The sequence below is a fragment of the Meriones unguiculatus genome, chromosome 11, assembly GCF_030254825.1.
Source record: "Meriones unguiculatus strain TT.TT164.6M chromosome 11, Bangor_MerUng_6.1, whole genome shotgun sequence".
Classification (NCBI taxonomy): Eukaryota; Metazoa; Chordata; class Mammalia; order Rodentia; family Muridae; genus Meriones; species Meriones unguiculatus.
In genome coordinates, this window is record NC_083359.1 from 75,847,277 (window position 1) to 75,867,699 (window position 20,423).

The 20,423-nt window shown below is 43.0% G+C and overlaps 1 protein-coding gene across 1 annotated transcript in view; it reads right to left on the bottom strand.

The window, feature by feature from the left end:
* Positions 1-20,423, bottom strand: part of Cacna1e (calcium voltage-gated channel subunit alpha1 E) — a 475,585-nt gene that overhangs the window by 54,800 nt on the left and 400,362 nt on the right. Inside the window, exons 27-28 of the mRNA XM_060364472.1 lie at positions 19,545-19,651; positions 427-523 (exon numbers count right to left, since the gene is read on the bottom strand). Coding sequence (XP_060220455.1) covers positions 427-523; positions 19,545-19,651 — 204 coding nt within the window. The remainder of the gene's footprint in view (positions 1-426; positions 524-19,544; positions 19,652-20,423) is intronic.

Here is a 20,423-nt window from a genome sequence, read left to right on the forward strand (position 1 = left end):
AGCTACCTATTTGTACCTCAAAAATATGAAATACTTGTGTGAGGTGATACTTTTCTCATGACTGAGAAAAATATCCCAGATTATCCAGCACACGGACCACACATATAGAGGGCTTCAACACCTTGTACTTCAATAACACAGGATGCTCTAAGACAAAGCCACACAGCTTCTTCCTGTATGACAGACCACTCCAGGGAGTATAACAAGAACTGGGTCTGGACTGAAGAAGGAAAATCTCACCTGCAGGTTTCTTGGAACACTCATTATTTTCCTTTGAAACAAAGACCTTGACTTTAATAGATGAAAAAAAAAAAGTCCCAGTCCCCAAGAGAGAAAAAGGGACAGTCTAAGAATGGATTCTGCATAGGCTAGCCAACTGTAGCTGAAGGGACAAGGTGGAAGACTGTTATCGGGTTGGATTGTTACCTTCAGCTTCGGCAAGCGCTTGATGGTTTTCAGGGGTCGCAGAACTCGAAGTACCCTCAGAGACTTGATAGTCTTGATGTCCCGCCCCTTGTTGGTTCTGTGGAGAAAGGGCCCCAGGGAACCATTTGGAAAGGGGAGAAACAGAAGTGGCAGCCACACTATTACATTGATAACAACAGAGTAAAAGCAGAGAAGAGTAGACGAGAGGCCAGAAACTAGGTCAGTGCAGAATCCTTCAAGGACAATCCACAGACATGCTTCAGGAGTAGTGTCAGGTCACTCCCTAGTGGTGTGTGTGAACACACTGATATGCACATGTCCATATATGCACATCCACGTGCTCACAATTCAATTCATGGTTTCATAGCTTCAGATGGTGCAAAAGTGAGTTGCACTCAATAGAATCTATATCAAATTTGAATATTACCCCACAGCCTTCTTACAAGGCTGGGCAGTTAGTGGTCCTAGTCACCCACCATGAGGGTAAAAGGTTGATACTCTGCAGTATTAACAATACAGTTTTAAGTTGATTAGTTGCCCATAAATGTAATAAATGTATTTTTCTATTTAAGGCATTATCAATTTCCATTGAATTTACCTGGAAGTGACCATATGAATAAAAGGGAATGTCTGTATGCACACAGAGAAACATCCAGGCACACGCAGGATTCCATGCACATATACTAACAATTGCTCAGGTCTCTGATAGTCAGATTAATGCTATATAACACCACACTGGTAAATAAAAAATGAAAAACCTTAACTAGATGGCATGACCAGAAGGCTACTGCGGGTCTCCACTGTGCCTAGTTCAGCCCTTCCCTATAGGGGGTTTTCGAGATATTTGTTAACTTGAAAGAGAGCAGTTGAAGTCATTGGGGAACTTGACCCAGAAGTCTAGGGTTGTTACTTCTCACATTTCACCAGTGTGGGGAGAACACCATGAGGACTGTTGGGGACCTCAACACTCTCGCTGTGCTAGGCTGCCGCTTCAGAGAAAGCGTGCGTGGAGGCGTCTTGCCAGGACCTTGGCCCACACTCTGATTGTGTGCGACTGGCCTTTTCTGCAGTCATTTCCTTTCAGAAACTCTGCATCAGGCTTGAGAGGACTACTTGGTTGGAGCAGGCCCAAGTTGTAGGCCACACCCACCTTTTTCTCCTGCTAATAACTCTCTCTCTCCAGCCTCTTAGAAATGTTTGCTCTTAATGAAGATCATGCATTTCTCTTTTTATCTCTAGGAATTAAATGTATAAATCAACTTGCATTTCTCTGTCTTTCCTGCTCATCCTCTGAGATCTTTGTATTCAGCTCAAACAGCTACAGTTTGTAAAGCATGCACATGGTGGGAAATAAAATTCTAAATAGTGAGACCAGGCTTGACGCTTCCCTCATGGTGGCCCAGATTGTCATTATTATATTAACAGTCACTGGAGAAGGGACCCAAAGCATCAGATGAAGAGTACCTGATTCTGCATGCAATTTGCCCTATTAGGCCTAGCCTTGTATAAGGAAGCCATACTCTATCTTTTTTTTTTTTTTAAGGCATAAAGTCAGTGAATCTTCTCCTTCATGCCAACTTTACACCAGTATTAATTTTATTCTTTTTTGGTTGTCACAGTTGATGACCTACATTGTCATTTTTAAAGGCAATCCAAACATGCTATATTAATATGGGCTTTCACATCTAAGAGCTCTGGGATATTTAATAATTTTTTTTTGCTCTTAAAGCACATCTAACCTAGAATATCTAAGAGAAACATCACATAGGCCAAATATTTCCCAAAGCAACAGGAATCGTCACTTCCCAAGAAGGCTTGAAAACTCTGTTTTAACCTTTTGGCTTTCAATGGAAACATACCATTCAAAGAAACTCACCACCCCTTGCTCATTGAGTTAGCATCTTCTCTTCCAATTACAGTCTCTCTCCCTTCCCACCTCATCCCCCAACCTTCTACTTAAGAAAAAAAAACAAAAAACAAACAAACAAACAAAAAAACAAAGCCGTAGTTACCCCAAAGCGTTCCTATGGTTGATCCAGCCAGGAAGCAGGAAGGGGAAGGATGGAGAGAAACGATAGTCAGAAAACCTCAGTGAGGACAAAGGCCCTTACAGTGATGCATGCTGAGAAGCAGAGGACCATGGTATCTCACCCAAACCCTCGGCAATTGTCAAATCCAAAGGGTTTGTGAAAGGAAGGGCAGCACAGCGTATGTTCCGCAACCCCCTCTCCACCCATAGGGCAAAAGTCCCTTGAAAACAGTAGCAGCTTTGCCTCTTAACTCAAGGGTACTTGAGCCTATACTGTCTTCCAGGGGGCCACGCTTAATTACACTTTTCTAAGTGTAAGCTTTTGTTTTTCACTTCCTTGGGATAAACTTTATTTCCAGTTACTTTATAAGAACCAAGCAGCCAGGCATGGTGGTGCACACCTGTAATCCCAGCTGTCAGATCTCTGTGAGTTTAAGGTCAGCCTGGTCTGCAAAGCAAGTCCAAGACAGCCAAGGCTACAAAGAGAAACCCTGTCTCAAAACAAAACAAAACAAACAACTAAAAAACAAAAAACAAAACAAACAAACAAACAACAACAACAACAAAAACAAGCAAGAGGAACACCATCTGCCCTGGGTCAGAAACGTTCAGAAAAAGTATTCCAAGTAACAGTCCACTGAGTAGCTTCACCTGGAGAGGAATGATGTTACTACATTTAAGTAGGGTCACTCTGGTGACTTTCCAAAGCTCAGAGACCAACATCACTAAACTGCACCCACATGATGAAGAGGACTTTTCCTTGTCAAGGTTTTATAGAAAAGCTGTTTTTTCTATACTGCAATTAGCTTAGTAGCTTCCACTGTGTACTGTTCACCGTATAACTCAGAAGAAAAATCATTCCTGTTCTAGGAGTATGACAACTGTCCTGACCACCCTCACAAAGTCAAGTGATCTGGGAATTGAATGGGGGGGGGTGGCTCGTAACCTGAGCTCTTTAATGTACAGAAATGTTCACACCTAAGTCAAGTATCCTGTCATTCCTCCATACATATAACGAGCATCTGTGAAGTCCTCAATCCTTGACGGGCCCTATTTCATGTACTGGAACAAATGATCTGGCTAATCTCTTGGAAGATTAGCTAATTTGGTAGGGAAGACAAACCTCAGTCCAGCAAGCACACAAATGAAAATAATAATGGTAACTTGCTATGGAGGGATGGAATCACGTGATCTGATAATTCACCTAGACAGCAACACAGATCTCTTTTCTTTGGGTTACATTTTCCTGAGGAAGTCCTAAGACATGAGCAGAGGGTAGCAGATAGACATATGGGTGGTCTGGGAGCATAGAATGCTGGTGTTTACCTTCTGTTTAACATAGGCTCCTGTCTCAGAGGAGACAGATATGAAGACATCCAATAGTACCTGAACAGGATCTGAGAGACCACAAAAGCCCCCTCATGCAAGGAGAACCAACATTTTTTACTCCGTCCACATAGATAAAACACAATATTCTCTCCAGAATACTAGCCAATATGGTATGAAACAAAGGAAAATCTAATCACTATTTATCTATGCTAATGTGTCAAAAAATAGGAAACACTGGTACATTCTAAAAAGAAGGGCTATATCTGTCAAATACGGGGCTGTTTGACCCATTCTGACTCCCAAGACCTGAGCAAAGACACAGTCAGACATGGGCTTCAGGTCAAAGATTGGCTATTAACCATTTTGCACTGTTTTATGATCCACCATGTGGTTTCTGGGAATTAAACTCAGAACCTCTGGAAGAACAGTTAGTGCTCTTAACCTCTGAGCCATCTCTTTTTTGCACTCTTCTAAACATGTCTCTTACTGCAGAGGAACCACTGAAAAAAAGCAATAACCTTATAGCATTTGTAAGGGCCCAAGTTCAATCCCTATCACAAAAATAAATAAATAAATGAATAAAAATAAGCAAAGCAAAATCCATGGTCTTTGAATTGATGCTGAAAAGAACACGCTTGTATTCTCTGTGTTGCTAGCAGGGTAAACACCAATTTGAAAATGCCAATTTGAAACAAGAGGATTGAAAAAATAGAGCAACAGACTCAGTAAAACCATTAGCAGCTTTACCATCACTAACTAAAATATATCCTAATTTACTCCCAAACAAGGCCAAAGCATTTTTCCCCTCAAATCCACTGTGAAAGCCAGGATTGCAGAGAAGAAACTTTGCCAGTCCAAGACGGCATGCTCTCCGGCGCTTTGAGACATATTGTTTTGCAAACAATTCATGTGCTTTTTACAAACCATCCAAAAATTACTTGATAATACCATTAATCTTTGTTACTAAATGTATAATGAGTTTTAAAAAAAATACTGCCTAACTAATTAGTGAAATTTAATGGGCTTAAAGTGGACTCCAAGATAATTTCATATACTAGGATGTACTGGCCTCATGTTAATTGGGATTCAACAGGGCCACTCATTTTTTACCATTTATTTTCTACTTATTTGCTTTCCAGAAGAATAACAAAACCTGTTTCCCCATGCCTCATTGTCTTAAGAGGAGAATTTCTCCAGTTGAGTTGCCAAGTTGCCCTCCAGATCTATCAGTCACTAGCCTTTACTGTCCTCTTGTTCTCCGGGTCCCCTTTCCTCCAAGGACATGCCCTCCAGCTGATTTCTGCTAAGAATTGGAAGAACAAGGACAACAGGCTCTGAAGAGCTGTTCCTTCTCTAAGTATGATGGCTTCTGTCCTTCTCTGTGACGATGAGGCAACAGCAAAGGGCTGTGGAGGAATTTCTTGTGGGAAGAACTAGGCTTCAAGACAGAAGGGGGATCTCAAGCCAGAAGGAGCTTGGCTCTTCTCTGAAAGTGCTTGGACCATTAGTTGGTGGGCAACAAGAACTAACATTTATTATTCAATTTAAGTACTTGGTACTGTATTGAATGCGAAATATATTTTACCTTATTTAATTCTCACAGGACCAAATGTGGTTGTTTGTCATTTCCACTTAAAGGTAAAGAAACAGAAGTTCATGGAGTAAAAGATAGCTAAAACTGAAGATACAGGCACAATTCTGCCTGACTATGATGTCACCATATTTTTTATATAGGAACCTATTTAAGGAAGTTAGTATTTTCTCAGCTCAACTATTAACCTAGCTGTCTTACTTCCCTTAACTGGAGTATTGACTGTTGGTAGGAAGGACAAGTCACAGGTGCAACATCAAGACAGATGGCTTAGGTATGGCCTTCTCCATCTCCCCTGCCCTGGATAGAGACTGAAGGATCTGCAGAGGAGGTTAATAGCTCGTAGCTAGCCACAAAAGCATGGTAGGAGAAAGCTTAACATATTAGAAAAAGCAATAAACTTGAATTCTATACACAGAGGTTGCTCAAGACCTGGCTTTGATATTTACCTGAGTCAAACCAGCCAGAGCTCTAACCATTGAGTTCTCAACTACTGAAGGTGATCGATGAAATAAAGTGTGCATGCCAAAAGGGAAGAAGCATTTCTCTTTGTATGGCAATGCTTGTCCCTCTATACGTTTTAGGGAACTCAGGTTCCGTTGGCTTCATGAAGAAAAATAAACAGCCACTTTGACCTTTTACTCTTAGCTGCTGCCATTTGAGGATTTTCTTTTTCTTCTGACCCCAGCATCTCTTCTGCTCATCATTAAACCCACAGCTACTCTGTCATCTTTGTCCTGTGGCCACAAAACTCATTCTGTGCTAAGTTATTTGGTGCACAAGCCTTTACTCCTTGCACATTGACCTCAATGAACGTCTAATGCATACTATGTCAGCCCTTTGAAAATGTGCTCCTTTTCAATACACATCACTATACTCCAACTGGAAGGTATTTTTGTCCAAGTACCAAGAATCAAGAGGAGGCAGAAAAGCATCTGTCTGCTAGCCGTTTTGTTATTTAAACGGGAGAAGAGTGACCTCATTTGTATTTCTTTTTCATCCTTATGTTTCAAACATAACCAATGACCCCTTCATCTGTGATCTTTGTAGGGAGGTCTTGCTGACCGAAGTCTAGTCAGTGCATGTCTTCAGCTGCATACCAATTTGTGCCGTAAGGCTGTGTCCTATGAGCACAGATTAAGCAGATGGCTAGCAGGTCACACAGTCTTGGCAGATACTTCCTGGGACCCGTTATACAATCTTCTATCCTGAGAGCTCTGCAACCTACTTTTAAGCAGGAAGGGTACTATGATGAGCTTCCACAAATTTCACAGAACCAGGCTTTTCCTGTGGTGATGAAGCCTCACTTCCTATACAGAGTGCTTTTTGCATATGGATCTGGTTGATCCAGCAACTGGACAGAGCTGTGTTCCCTGATTTGACTCTTTCATATAGCCTATTTCCATGTCCACAGGATGAATTCCCACTAATAACCAACTCTCTTCCAAATTTGTGCTGCAGAAAAACGGAAATACTTGGGTCTTCACGCCCATAGGATGTCTGTAATCGAACATCCTCTGGACTGCTCCTCAGCAGTGCCAATGTCACAAGTGCTACATGGTACATGCTGGGCCTTAATAACAAGTGCGGATAGAATGCCTCCTCCACTCTGTCTCTCCAACTCCCCCAAGCATCTACAGGCACCGAGTAACTTCAGTTTTCTGACCTAGACACAAAGTTAGATGAAGTGCCTTCAAAGACTCAGTTCTTGAGGGTCCACATCCTATCTGTCCTCCCTTGCAGCAAGAGTCCTAAATTCGCAGTTAATGGGCTACCTGGTGGCTAAATGCAATTTTCAAGCTTTATTTTCTTCCAAAGTAAGAGAAGTGGATGTTGTATCGGTTTCAGTAGCAAACAGGCCCATTTTTTTTTTTTTTTTTTTTTGCCCCTTTAAGGCAAAGTATAGTAATAGCTTCCTTTGGGAAACTCTCCTTTTTAGTTCTAATATAGTAGTCAAGAGATCCCACAAGTTGTATGTGTGAGGGAGCACTAGACCCAGGCATTAGTGAAAAGCAGAGGGTGGATATCTGGGTTTTGGTGGCTGGTTTGTTTTGGGTTTCTACACCCTTCTGGGTAAATGATCATATCCATTTCAGGACCAGACAGTCACCTTTTTCTGATGATGTGCGCATTCTTTCCTTCAGAAGCACAAGCCCCCAGTGATGAACCATCCCAGGGGAACAGATGCTGTGGCTCCATAAGGCACTTCCAAGTCTCAGATGGCCTGCGTCTATGGGTTTCACTGAATGAACTCAGAACCAGCGCAGCTGCTGTGGCTTGTTCTCGATGCATTCGAGAGACTGTGTGCATCTTAGCCACCAGGGCAGAGTGTCAAGTGTCAGGAAAGTGACACTCTTCAATGAAAGGAAGGTAATAAAAGCTAATGTGGGCAGTCTGCTTGCTTCTGGCATCCAGAGGCTGACTGACTCATGTTTTTGCTTCTGGCCAAGGACTAAATAATGAAAGGCCAAGTGCGGCCAGATCCCCTTGTGTGCCATGAGGGAGTCCTGACCTCACCTCATGGCCCTGCTACAACAGCAAACATCTGTGGAGATCCCTGGCGTCAGTCACTAGGGAGCCCACCTGACTCTGACTGACAACGTAGGAGGTAGTGAAGGGGGAAACTGAGCTCTTGGTGCTTCTTCTATTAAATGTTTAAAACAACAAGCAGCATTAGCTGCAAATTTCCTATTGGGAAGGCACACCAGAGCTCATCTGCTCACGTACATTTCATCTAATCAAGTAACACGTTGTTTACTTGGATGCAGACAGAGTAAGAACCACCATTCACAGTGTAGGCTTAAGACTCAAGACAAAACCTAGTTTGGGGTCCTTTGACTTCCCTGAAGACACATCTGAATCTGGGATTAGCCCTAACGTGTGTGTGTGTGTGTGTGTGTGTGTGTGTGTAGTGGTGGTGGTGGTGGTGAGGGGTGGCTAATGTTCAGACACCCAGAAACAATGAATCTATAATCTATAATGATAAATCTATGAATCTATAACCATCTCTGCCTTCCCACACCTGAGATCAATGAGTAGCTAGGAGAGCGACATACTGTGGAGACCGAGGACAATGGGCATTTCCGGCATTTCAGGAGAGAATGATGATCATGTGGGAGAAGACAAATGTGCCCTTTCTAGATAGAAACATAAAGGGCAAAAGGTCTCACAGGCCTCATCACTCACCAGACTTTTCTTGAAACATCAAAGAGGAAAAGGTACAATTTGGGACATTTATAGTTAACAAAAACCAAACCCTTTCTTCACGTGGGCCAAAAACTGGGGTGATGCGATGAGGGCTTCAGGGAGAGCTATTCTCAATCTCTGCCAAAGTATCCCCCAACCCCCTGCTACTTCCCTAGGAGATATCAGCCTGAGAAGGAGGCCTGGGTGTTCTCACAAACACCTTATAATGTAAAAATGGACTGGGAAGAACAGAAAAGTTGCAGTGAGATATTTTTAAACCCAGATATGCCCACACTAATAACACACCCCACACCTCTTCTTCAAAAGTCAGCCAAGTTTCCAGATAGAATGGCAGGTTTACATTATAAAGACTCTTTTAGTCTAATGTATGGAGAACAGAGGTTTCCTCAGCCACCACATCCAAAGCACAAATGTTTCTAGAGAATGTTGATGGTGAGAGATTGCAGCGCTCTGTGGCAGAGGGACTCTAGACCTTGCAGCGCTCTCTGAGAATTCAGTGGGTGGCCACCCCTTGGTCAGTAGCACTGCTCTGGGGGAACTGGGTTGGGTCCTTTTGACTGGCAGTAGTGGAAGGGAAAGCAAGTCACTTCTGGCTTCTTAAGAACCAGATAATGGTGCTACCATGGCAACTGCCCAAACTGACAAAGCAATAGCCTTTGCAGAAGCTTCACTGGGGAGGGGCTCAGTTTCAAGGGGAAGGGAAAGAAGCTGGGATGGGGAAAAGGCTATGTGAGTAGTGGACAATAACTGAGGCATACCCATGGGAGTCCACGGTGAAAATTATAACAAAGAGACAGATACCAGAAAAGCCTCAAGACAAACCCAAATTTGGCTTCCTGTTGGCCTGATGCCCTGACCACAGAGACCATGGAGACCATGGGCTTGGTGACTTCATTCCACTCTTTGCTGGCAGCTGGGATTCTTGGGGATCCTGTCAAATGTGGTAGAAGAGCCAAATTCTCTGGTGTCCTCAACAAAGAAAGGGAAAGGGCAGAGTTACGAACCATAGGCAGATGAGCATCAGAAAGTGTTACCAGGACCTTAGCAAATGTTGTAAAGGCCAGAGGAGGGGAGAGAGGGCGCTTACTCTACAGGCCGATAAACCGGGGAAGGAACAGGCATGGCAAACTAGAAAGGGTTGCAACAAAAGAGAATCATGGAGAAGGATGAGCAAGGCCCATCTCCATCTCAGAGAGCAATGAAGTGCAGGTTCAAGATAAGATATCACTAAAAGTAAAGACTGGATCATAGCTCTCAATCTATCCTACAACGGTGGACCCTGGAACTGGGGCTTTCTGGAGTCCCCTGCAGAGTACCTGGCAACAGGGAGTCTTCCGCTCTGCTGCTGCCGAGGCTTCCTTTGCCACCAGCACCAAAGCCATCTACTGCCACTTTTCAAAGAGCACAAAAGACTATGAGATAGAGGACAACCCTATAGCACACTGGTGTCAAACGACTCGGACATAGACAGGATTCTGGGGCTTCCTCTAAAGGGCACCTCCTGTCCTCCAACCCCAGTACACCTGTTGGTTGCTACAAACACCAGCTCAAGGCCTGTGGGAAAGAGGTAGTTGGTTGGGAAGCAGTTGAGTCTTGGCCCAGCCTTCATCTATCTTGAACTATATGCATAAATTTTACACCAGCATAGTTTATTCCTACTACATTTGAAACCATGAGGAACTTGAAGGATAAAGCAGCAAATTAACATTTATTGATCACTCACACTGACAGTCCCAGTATTAAGTACTGTGCAATGCCTTATTTTGTCTCTATTTTAGAGGTAAGAAATGGAGGTTAGGATAATTAATATTTTGCGACAAAAAGGCGAGGACTTGAAGCTGGGAAGGAGAAGGGCTGGGATTCAAATAGGCTCAGCCTAACCTCACAAATGTCCCATTCATACTTCTGCCCTGTGACATTTGAACTCTGCTTTTCTTATAGGTCTAATGAGTTCTGTCCGCTATTGTTTTCTCCCTATCCATTACTCAAAGATAGATAGAATGTGCTACTGATACTAAAGCAAGAAACAATAATAAATAATGTATACAAATGAGCTGATAGAATGAAAAGAAAACTAGACCCTTTAAAACTCAGTGGTTGGATTCAGCAAGATGGCGGTGCCGGGACGACTCTTCATTTGACCAGCAGCACAGCAAGATCAGCACAGTGACCAGCAGTCAAAACTCGAGGCCCTAAAACACAAGTGATTGTGTTTCCCAGGTGAGAGGATACCCCACGGTGGGGGATTCAATCAGCTTTAACTCACCCTGCTAAACCACGGAAGAGATCCTGGTTCTACCAGGCGCTTGGTCGCCAGCCCAGAGCCACATGCCAGCATGCTCTGGTCACTGTCCCAGACTGAACTGTGGGCACCACAACATCAGAGACTGCAATTTCCAGTCGAGAGATAACCCCATGATGCAGGAAATGATTGGGACCCACCTTAGGTCACCCAGACATCCCCTGGAAAAGACTCAAGGTTCCAAGGGCACCCAGGAGCCAGCCCAGAGCCAGAGCCAGAACCCAGGCACTGGCACAGAGTCCTGACTGTGCCTGACTCACTTCCCCAGATAGAACTGTGGGCACCAGAGACTGAGTTTCTCTGTCAGGTGCAAACCCACAGGGAGGGGAAGGGCTGGTCTGATCTCAGAGCACTCGGCCGATACCACCATCCCGAAAAGGTCTCAGGAAAAATTACCCAGTTCCTGCAGATGCCCAGGCACCCAATCCCCAGAAATGCAGGAAGGCGGAGCCACATAAGTCTGTGCCTGCAGGTTCTACTCACCATCACAGATAGAACAGCTGTCCCCAAAGCAAAGACTGGGTGTCCCTGTCAGGAGGAAAGCCCACGGCGGGGGATCATCAGGTCCAATGCTCAGGACACCCAGCTCCAAAAGACTTTCTGGATTCACGCAGCCTCTAGGCTCTAGCCTTCTACTGCAGGCAGGAGCACTGTGCTCAGCCGCCATTATTGAGTACCACTAGGGCATTGGGGCACACAGCTGCATCCTCAGACCTACAAAAGCCAGGGAGCCATTACAGCAGCCCTCAGATACTGCTCCAAGGATCAACCAGTTATCCCTAGCTAAACTGACAAAACTGTGTGAATCCCTGGTTTTTCAAGAGGGCTACACCCAACAATTACACCTTAAGAGCAACAGTTGCTGCTCACTAAATTCAGAGCAAGAAACCCAGCAGCAGGGCAGCCATCACCAGGACCTCTCCTGATGAGAAGAGAATCTTCCTGAACACCACAGTTACCACACAGGTCCATACACCTGAAGTGAACTGTGACAATTCCTGAGAAGCACCACCATTCAGTTGACCATACCCAAAAAGCAGAGGAGAACTTCAGAACCCCGCCAAGGGGATTCTCCCCACCCCAGGACCCAGCAGGCACCAGAAATTAACAGACAACACCTGAGACAGAGAGATGGGTAGAGGCCATTGAAAAATCACAACCGACAAAAGGCAAAGCAATATGGCATCCCCAGAATCCAGTTATCCAGGGACAAGTAGCCCTGGACACCCTAACATAAGTGAAATTCAAGAAGATGACCTTACAGCTATGCTTATGAAGAGGTTAATGGAGGAAGCAAATAAAATGCATAAAGATTTAGGGGAAGATATAATAAAACAGATTATGGTCATCTGTAAAGAAATACAGGAAGATGCAGCCAAACAGCTTGTGGTGTTCAGAAAGGAAATGATTAAATCACTGAGAGAAATAAAAGAAACGGGAATGTTCAAAGAAACAGCTGAAGGAATTGAAGGAAAAACAGGAAAATACAGTTAGACAGGGGAAGGAAATTAACAAAATGGTTCAAGATCTGAAGATAGAATTGGAAGAATTAAAGAAAATCATGGAGAGGGAGAACCTAGGGAAGAAATCAGGAACTACAGAGGTAAGCATAACCAGCAGACTATAAGAGGTGGAAGAAAGAATCTCAGGTGTGGAAGATACAATGGAAGAAATCGATGTATCCATCAAAGAAAATAATAAATCTAAAAAATTCCTGACACAACCATCCAAGAAATCCAAGACAACATAAAAAGACAAAACCTAAAAATAATAGGAATAGAGGAAAAAGAAGATTCCCTCCTCCAAGGCCCAGAAAATATTTTCAACAAAATCACTGAAGAAAATTTCCCCAACTTAAAGGGGAGGCCTATAAGAATACAAGAGGCCTACAGAACACCTAATAAATTAGACCAGAAAAGAAAATCCTCCCGTCACATAATAATCAAAACATTAAGTATACAGAACAAAGAAAAAATACTAAAAGCTGCAAGGGAAAAAGGCCAAGTAACATATAATAGCAAACCCATCAGAATCACACCTGACTTCTCAAGAGAAACTAAGAAAGCCAGAAGATCCTGGACGGATATCATGCAGACCCTAAGAGAACACAGATGTCAGCATAGGCTACTATACCCAGCAAAACTCTCAGTCCTCATAGACGGAGAAAACAAGATATTCAATGACAAAAACAAATTTCAACAATACCTACACACAAATCCAGTGTTACAGAAGATACTAGAAGGAAAAATACAACCCAAGAAAACTAACTACTTTCAAGAAATCATAAGAAATAAATAACCTCACTACAGCAAAACAAAGGTAGCCAAACACACAAACACACTACCATGGCCAACATCAATATCAAAGGATCTAACAGCCACTGATCATTATTCTCCCTCAACATCAATGGACTCAATTCTCCAATAAAAAGACACAGACTAACAGAATGGATGCGTAAACAAGACCCAACAATCTGTTGCATACAAGAAACACACTTAAATCACAAAGATAGACATTACCTGAGAGTAAAGGGCTGGAAGACGGTTTTCCAAGCAAATGGACCCAAGAAGCAAGCAGGAGTAGCCATCCTAACATCTAATAAAGTAGATTTTCAACCAAAATCAATCAAAAGAGATAGAGAAGGACACTTCATATTCATCAAGGGAAAAATCCACCAGGAAGATACCACAGTCCTGAACATCTATGCCCCAAATGCAAGGGCACCTACATTTGTAAAAGAAACTTTAATAAAACTTAAATCACACATAGACCCCCACACATTAATAGTGGGAGACTTCAACACCCCATTCTCAACAAAGGACAGGTCAACAAAACAGAAATTAAACAAAGAAACAATAACTCTGACAGAGGTCATGAATCAAATGGACCTCACAGACATCTATAGAACCTTTCACCCAAACTCAAAAGAATTTACCTTCTTCTTAGCACCTCACAGAACCTTCTCCAAAATAGACCATATAGTTGGTCACAAAGCGAGCCTCAACAGATACAAAAAGATTGAAATAATCCCTTGTATCCTATCTGATCACCATGGACTAAAACTGGACCTCAATGACAAAAAAGCAAAAGGCCTACACACACATGGAAACTGAACAACTTGCTTCTAAATGATAGCTGGGTCAGAGAAGAAATAAAGAAAGAAATTAAAGACTTCTTAGAATTCAATGAAAATGAAGGCACAACATACCCAAACTTATGGGACACAATGAAAGCAGTGCTAAGAGGAAAGTTCATAGCACTTCAAGAAGAAATTCAAAACATCTCGTGCAAGCAGCTTAATGGCTCACTTAAAAGCCCTAGAAAAAAGAGAAGCAGACACACCAAAGAGAAATAGACGGCTGGAAATAATCAAACTCAGGGCTGAAATCAATAAATTAGAAACAAATAAAATAATTCAAAGAATCAATGAAACCAAGAGCTGGTTCTTTGAGAAAATCAACAAGATAGACACACCCTTAGCCAAACTAACTAAAAGGCAGAGAGAAACTATCCAAATCAACAAAATCCGAGAAAATCAACAAGATAGACACACCCTTAGCCAAACTAACTAAAAGGCAGAGAGAAACTATCCAAATCAACAAAATCCGAAATGAAAAGGGGGACGTAACCACAGACACTGAAGAAATCCAAACAATAATTAGGTCTTACTTCCAAAGTCTATATGCTACAAAATTTGAAAATCTAAATGAAATGGACAATTTTCTTGACCGATTCTATATGCCAAAGTTGAATCAAGACCAGGTAAATCAATTAAATAGTCCTATATCCCCTAAGGAAATAGAAGCTGTCATCAAAAGTCTACCATGCAAAAAAAGCCCAGGGCCAGATGGTTTCAGCGCAGAATTCTACCAGACCTTCAAAGAAGAGCTAATTCCAGTTCTCTTCAAACTATTCCACAAAATAGAAACAGAAGCAACACTATCAAACTCATTCTATAAAGCCACAGTCACCTTGGTACCTAAACCAAACCTCACAAAGACGCAACAAAGAAAGAGAATTTCAGGCCAATCTCCCTCATGAACATTGATGCGATGCAAAAATACTCAACAAAATAGTTGCAAACCGAATCCAAGAACACATCAAAGATATCATCCACCATGGCCAAGTAGGCTTCATCCCAGGCATGAAGGGATGGTTCAATATACAGAAATCCATCAATGTGATCCACCACATAAACAAACTGAAGGAGAAAAACCACATGATCATCTCCTTAGATGCTGAAAAGGCATTTGACAAAATCCAACATCCATTCATGTTTAAAGTCTTGGAGAAATCAGGGATACAAGGCACATACCTGAACATAGTAAAGGCAATATACAGCAAGCCTATAGCTAATATCAAACTCAATGGAGAGAAACTTAAAGCAATCCCACTGAAATCAGGGACAAGGCAAGGCTGCCCACTCTCTCCATATCTCTTCAACATTGTTCTTGAAGTCTTTGCTAGAGCAATAAGACAACTGAAGGAGATCAAGGGGATACAAATTGGAAAGGAAGAATTCAACGTATCACTATTTGCAGATGATATGAAAGTATATCTGAGTGACCCCAAAAACTCTACCAGGGAACTCCTACAGCTGATTAACACCTTCAGCAAAGTGGCTGGATACAAAGTTAACTAAAAAAAATCAGTAGCCTTCCTGTATACAAAAGACAAAAGGGCCGAGAAAGAAATTAGGGAAACAACACCCTTCACAATAGCCACAAATGACATAAAGTACCTTGGTGTGAACCTAACCAACCAAGTCAAAGACTTGTATGAAAAAAATTTCCAGCCTCTGAAGAAAGAATTAGAAGAAGATATCAGAAGATGGAAAGATCTCCCATGCTCATAGCTTGGCAGGATTAATATAGTAAAAATGGCCATCTTACCAAAAGCAATCTATAGATTCAATGCAATTCCCATCAAATTACCAACACAATTCTTTACAGACCTTGAAAGAAAAATTCTCAACTTCATATGGAACAACAAGAAACCCAGAATTGCTAAAACAATTCTCTACAGTGAAAGAACTTCAGGAGGTATGTCCATCCCTGATCTCAAGCTGTACTATAGAGCAACAATACTAAAAACTGCATGGTACTGGCATAGATACTGAATGGTGGATCAATGGAATTGAATAGAAGACCCTGACATAAATCCACACATTTATGGTCACCTGATTTTTGACAAAGATGTCAAAACCATTCAATGGAAAAAAAAAGACAGCATCTTCAACAAATGGTGCTGGTCTAACTGGATATCTACAGGTAGAAAAATGCAAATAGATCCATACTTATCACCCTGCACAAAACTAAAGCCCAAGTGGATCAAAGACCTCAACATAAAACCAGACACACTAAACTGCTGAGAAGAAAAAATGGGGAAGAGCCTTGAACTCATTGGCATAGGAGACAACTTCTTGAACAGAAGACCAACAGCACAGGCTCTAAGAGCAACAATCAATAAATGGGACCTCATGAAACTGAAAAGATTCTGTAAAGCAAAGGACACTGTCGTCAGAACAAAACGACAGCCTACAGACTGGGAAAGGATCTTCACCAACCCTATATCTGACAGAGTACTAATATCCAGTATATATAAAGAACTAAATAAGTTAAACAGCAAATACACAAGTAATCCAATTAAAAAATGGAGTACAGAGCTAAACAGAGAATTCTCAATAGAGGAATATAGAATGGCAGAGAAACACTTAAAGAAATGCTCAATCTCATTGGCCATCAGGGAAATGCAAATTAAAACAACCCAAAGATTTCACCTTACACCCATCAGAATGGCTAAGATCAAAAACTCAAGAGACAACACATGCTGGAGAGGTTGTGGAGAAAGGGGAACCCTCCTCCACTGTGGTAGGAATGTAAACTCATACAACCACTCTGGAAAGCAATCTGGCGCTTTCTCAGACAACTAGGAATAGCGCTGCCTCAAGATCCAGCTATACCTCTCCTAGGCATATACCCAAAAGAGTGTCAAGTACACAACAAGAACATTTGCTCAATCATGTTTGTAGCAGCCTTATTTGTAATAGCCAGAAGCTGGAAACAGCCCAGATGCCCCTCAGTTGAGGAATGGATGCACATATTGTGGTACATCCACACAATGGAATATTACTCAGCAATAGAAAACAAGGAAATCACGAAATTTGCAGGTAAATGGTGAGATCTGGAAAAGATCATCCTGAGTGAGCTATCCCAGAAGCAGAACGATGCACACGGTATATACTCACTCATATAGAGGTATAAATAGGATAAACCTACTAAAATCTGTACACCTAAAGAAACTAATCAAGTGGGAGGACTCTTGCTAAAATGCTCAATTCCTATCCAGAAAGGCAAAGAGGATGGATATCAGAAGGAGAAAAGAGAAAACAAATCAGGAGCCTGACACAGAGGACCTCTGAAAGGTTCTGCCCTGCAGACTATCAATGCAGATGCTGAGACTTATGGGCAACCTTTGGACAGAGTGCAGGGAATCTTATGAAAGAAGTGGGAAACAGTAAGATCTAGAGAGGACAGGAACTCCACAAGGAGAGCAACAGAACCAAAAAATCTGAGCACAGGGGTCTTTCCTGAGACTTGTACTCCAACCAAGGACTATGCATGGAGATAACCTAAGACCCCTGCACAGATGTAGCCCAGGGCAGTTCAGTATCCAAGTGGGTTCCATTGTAATAGGAACAGGGACTGTCTCTGACATGAACTGATTGGCCTGCTCTTTAATTACCTCCCCCTGAGGGGGAAGCAGCATTACCAGGCCACAGAAGAAGACAATGCAGCCACTCCTGATGAGACCTAATTGACTAGGATCAGAGGAAGGAAAAGAAGATCTCCCCTATGAGTGGACTTGGGGAGGAGCATGCATGAAGAGGGTGGAGGAAGGGAAGGATTGGGACAGGAGGAGGGAGAGAACCACAGGGGGGATACAAAGTGAATGATGTATAATTAATAAAGAATTAAAAAATAAAATAAACCTCAGTGGTCATATTTTACTTGTCTTTAAGAAAGAATCAACAAATAAGATGGGCTTTCTTAAGGGAAAGGTGGACTGGAATGAACCGTGCCAAGGAGGAGCTGGGAGTCCCCTTGGTAGGGACAAAGTTGCCTTTCTTTGTAGGTTGCTGTGAGAACCCACACATGATCTGGATATGTGGGGAGACACCATGCTTTTGTGAAATCTCTATGGGAACAGTTCGGCCTGTTGTAGCTCCTGCAACAGTGGCCCAATGTACTTTCAGGTCTGGGAGATCTTAGACTTAACCCAGGTGGGAACTCTCACCTCTGTTCCCAGTACCCTCTCCCCTGACCCCTTGGTTCTTACCCTGCTTATTTAACTGCCACTGCGGATACAAGGTACAAGCTGTCGGTGTTTGGGATAAGGTGGGTAGAGGATGGTCCTTTTCTAACACCTTAGATATGGGGAGGGCAAAGTTATAGCGACATCATGCCTCTTCCCCACATGGCTGTCATCCATGAAAACAGCACCTAAATGACTTCCCCTACCCCACCACAAGGAAAGTGTTTCCTGCCTTGCTTAGAAGGAAAGGCTCAAAAGGCTGGAAGGATGGCTTTGAGGGATCCTACATGCCAAGCAGATGAAAGGGAACACATTTGGTTTAGAAGAAGGTACAGACTGAGCCCAGAAGACTGACATCCATCCTGCTGGGTCATTTCCCCTGCCTGGTTAGGATTTTCTTTTTTTTTTATTTTTATTTTTATTAATTACAGTTTATTCACTTTATATCCCTGCCCTGTATCTTCGTCCCCCCTCCCCTCCCAATCCCACCTTCTCTCCCACTTCCCCACCTCTGCCCCTTTCCCAGTCTACTGATAGGGGAGGTCCTTCTCCCCTTCTCTCTGATCCTAGTCTATCAGGTCTCATCAGAAGTGGCTGCATTGTCTTCCTCGGTGGCCTGGTAAGGCTGCTCCCTCCTGAGGGGGAGGTGATCAAAGAGCAGGCCAATCAGTTCATGTCAGAGGCAGTCCCTGTCCCCATTACTATGGAACCCACTTGGACACTGAACTGTCATGGCTACATCTGTGCAGGGGTTCCAGGCCTAGGATTTTCTTAATGTCCCTAGCAGCCTCTGGCTTTCTTAGACCTGTTCCAGGGGGTTTTCAGAGTTCCTTCCCCTGGCTACATTCCATAGGGAATGCCACAATGTGGCTGAAAACCTACTAAAGCTAGATCAGTGTGTGATATAAATAAATTTAACCAATTACCGATGATATGGGTTGGTTTCCTCCATAGTTTAAGAATGTTTTCTTAAGTACGTTTTAAGGAAGAATTGGAAAATCATTCCTTTTTGAGATCACATGTACCCATATGGTTCTTATCATGGTCAGAGGACCTCCCTATGGCCAGGATTCTGCTCTGCCTCTGCATCATTCTTCCACAATGTCCTGGCTTCTCCCTTCTTCCTACTGATGCTCCTCAATCTTGCTTTCTCATTTAGGACACACAGAGCTGTAAGACCTTAAGGATGCTGTGCACAATGACTGGCAAGCAGACTCCCAGAGTGTCACTCTTTGGCACCACTTGGAGCATTCACTTTTTAGGTGGGCCCTGGAGACAGGCTCAAGTCAAGCAGGGCTCCAGGAAGAGTAAAGGCAAGGGAATAGAAGAGAAAACCATCTACTTACGCCAGGGCAAAGGCTACCAACGCACCAACCACTACCACAAAGTCCAGGATGTTCCAGAGGTCTCGGAAATAGGATCCATCCTGCAGGATCAAGCCTTGGTCTATCATCTGCAGGACAAGGGTTTGAACAGCCACACATGAGGCTCCTGGTGTAACACTGACACCTGACTTCGCTTCCTAATGGCAAGGGGTCAGCTGCCACTGTCCTCATGGCTGTGGTGGTTTAAGTGAAAATGGCCCCATAGGCTCATAGGAAGTGGCACTATTAGGAGGTGTGACCTTTTAGGAGTAGGTGTGGCCTTTTTAAAATAAGTGTGTCACTGGGAGTGGGATAGGATGTTTCATATGCTTAAGCCAGGCCCAGTGTCTTGCTGTCTTCCTGCTGCCTTTGTAACTGGATGTAGAACTTTCAGTTACCTCTCTATCACTATGTCTGCCTGCATGTCACCATTCTCCCCACCATGATGACAATGGGCTAAACCTCTGGGCTGGTAAACCAGCCCCCCAATTAAATGTTTTTCTTTGTAAGAGTTGCTGTGGTCATCCTCATAGCAATAAAAATCCTAACTAAGAGAATGGCCAACCCCCACCCCCTGGGCCTGAGGAGCAAGGAGGGTATCCAAGAAGATCTACAGATAATGATGAGGACTGAAGCCTCTTCTTACAGTCACACAAATTCTCTAGTTTACAGTGAGAGCCTTCTCTAAGTCACATAGGGTTTAACTAAACTTCTCTGCCATTACAGAATCCTGTCATATTCTTCTTCTCCTCTCTGTCCCAGAACTCTAAACACTGCCTACATGGATGGATAGAAATCCCAGAGAAGCAAAATCTGGAATGAGGTAGTCTTTTTGGGGTGTTAGGAGTCTAGAGGGGAGGG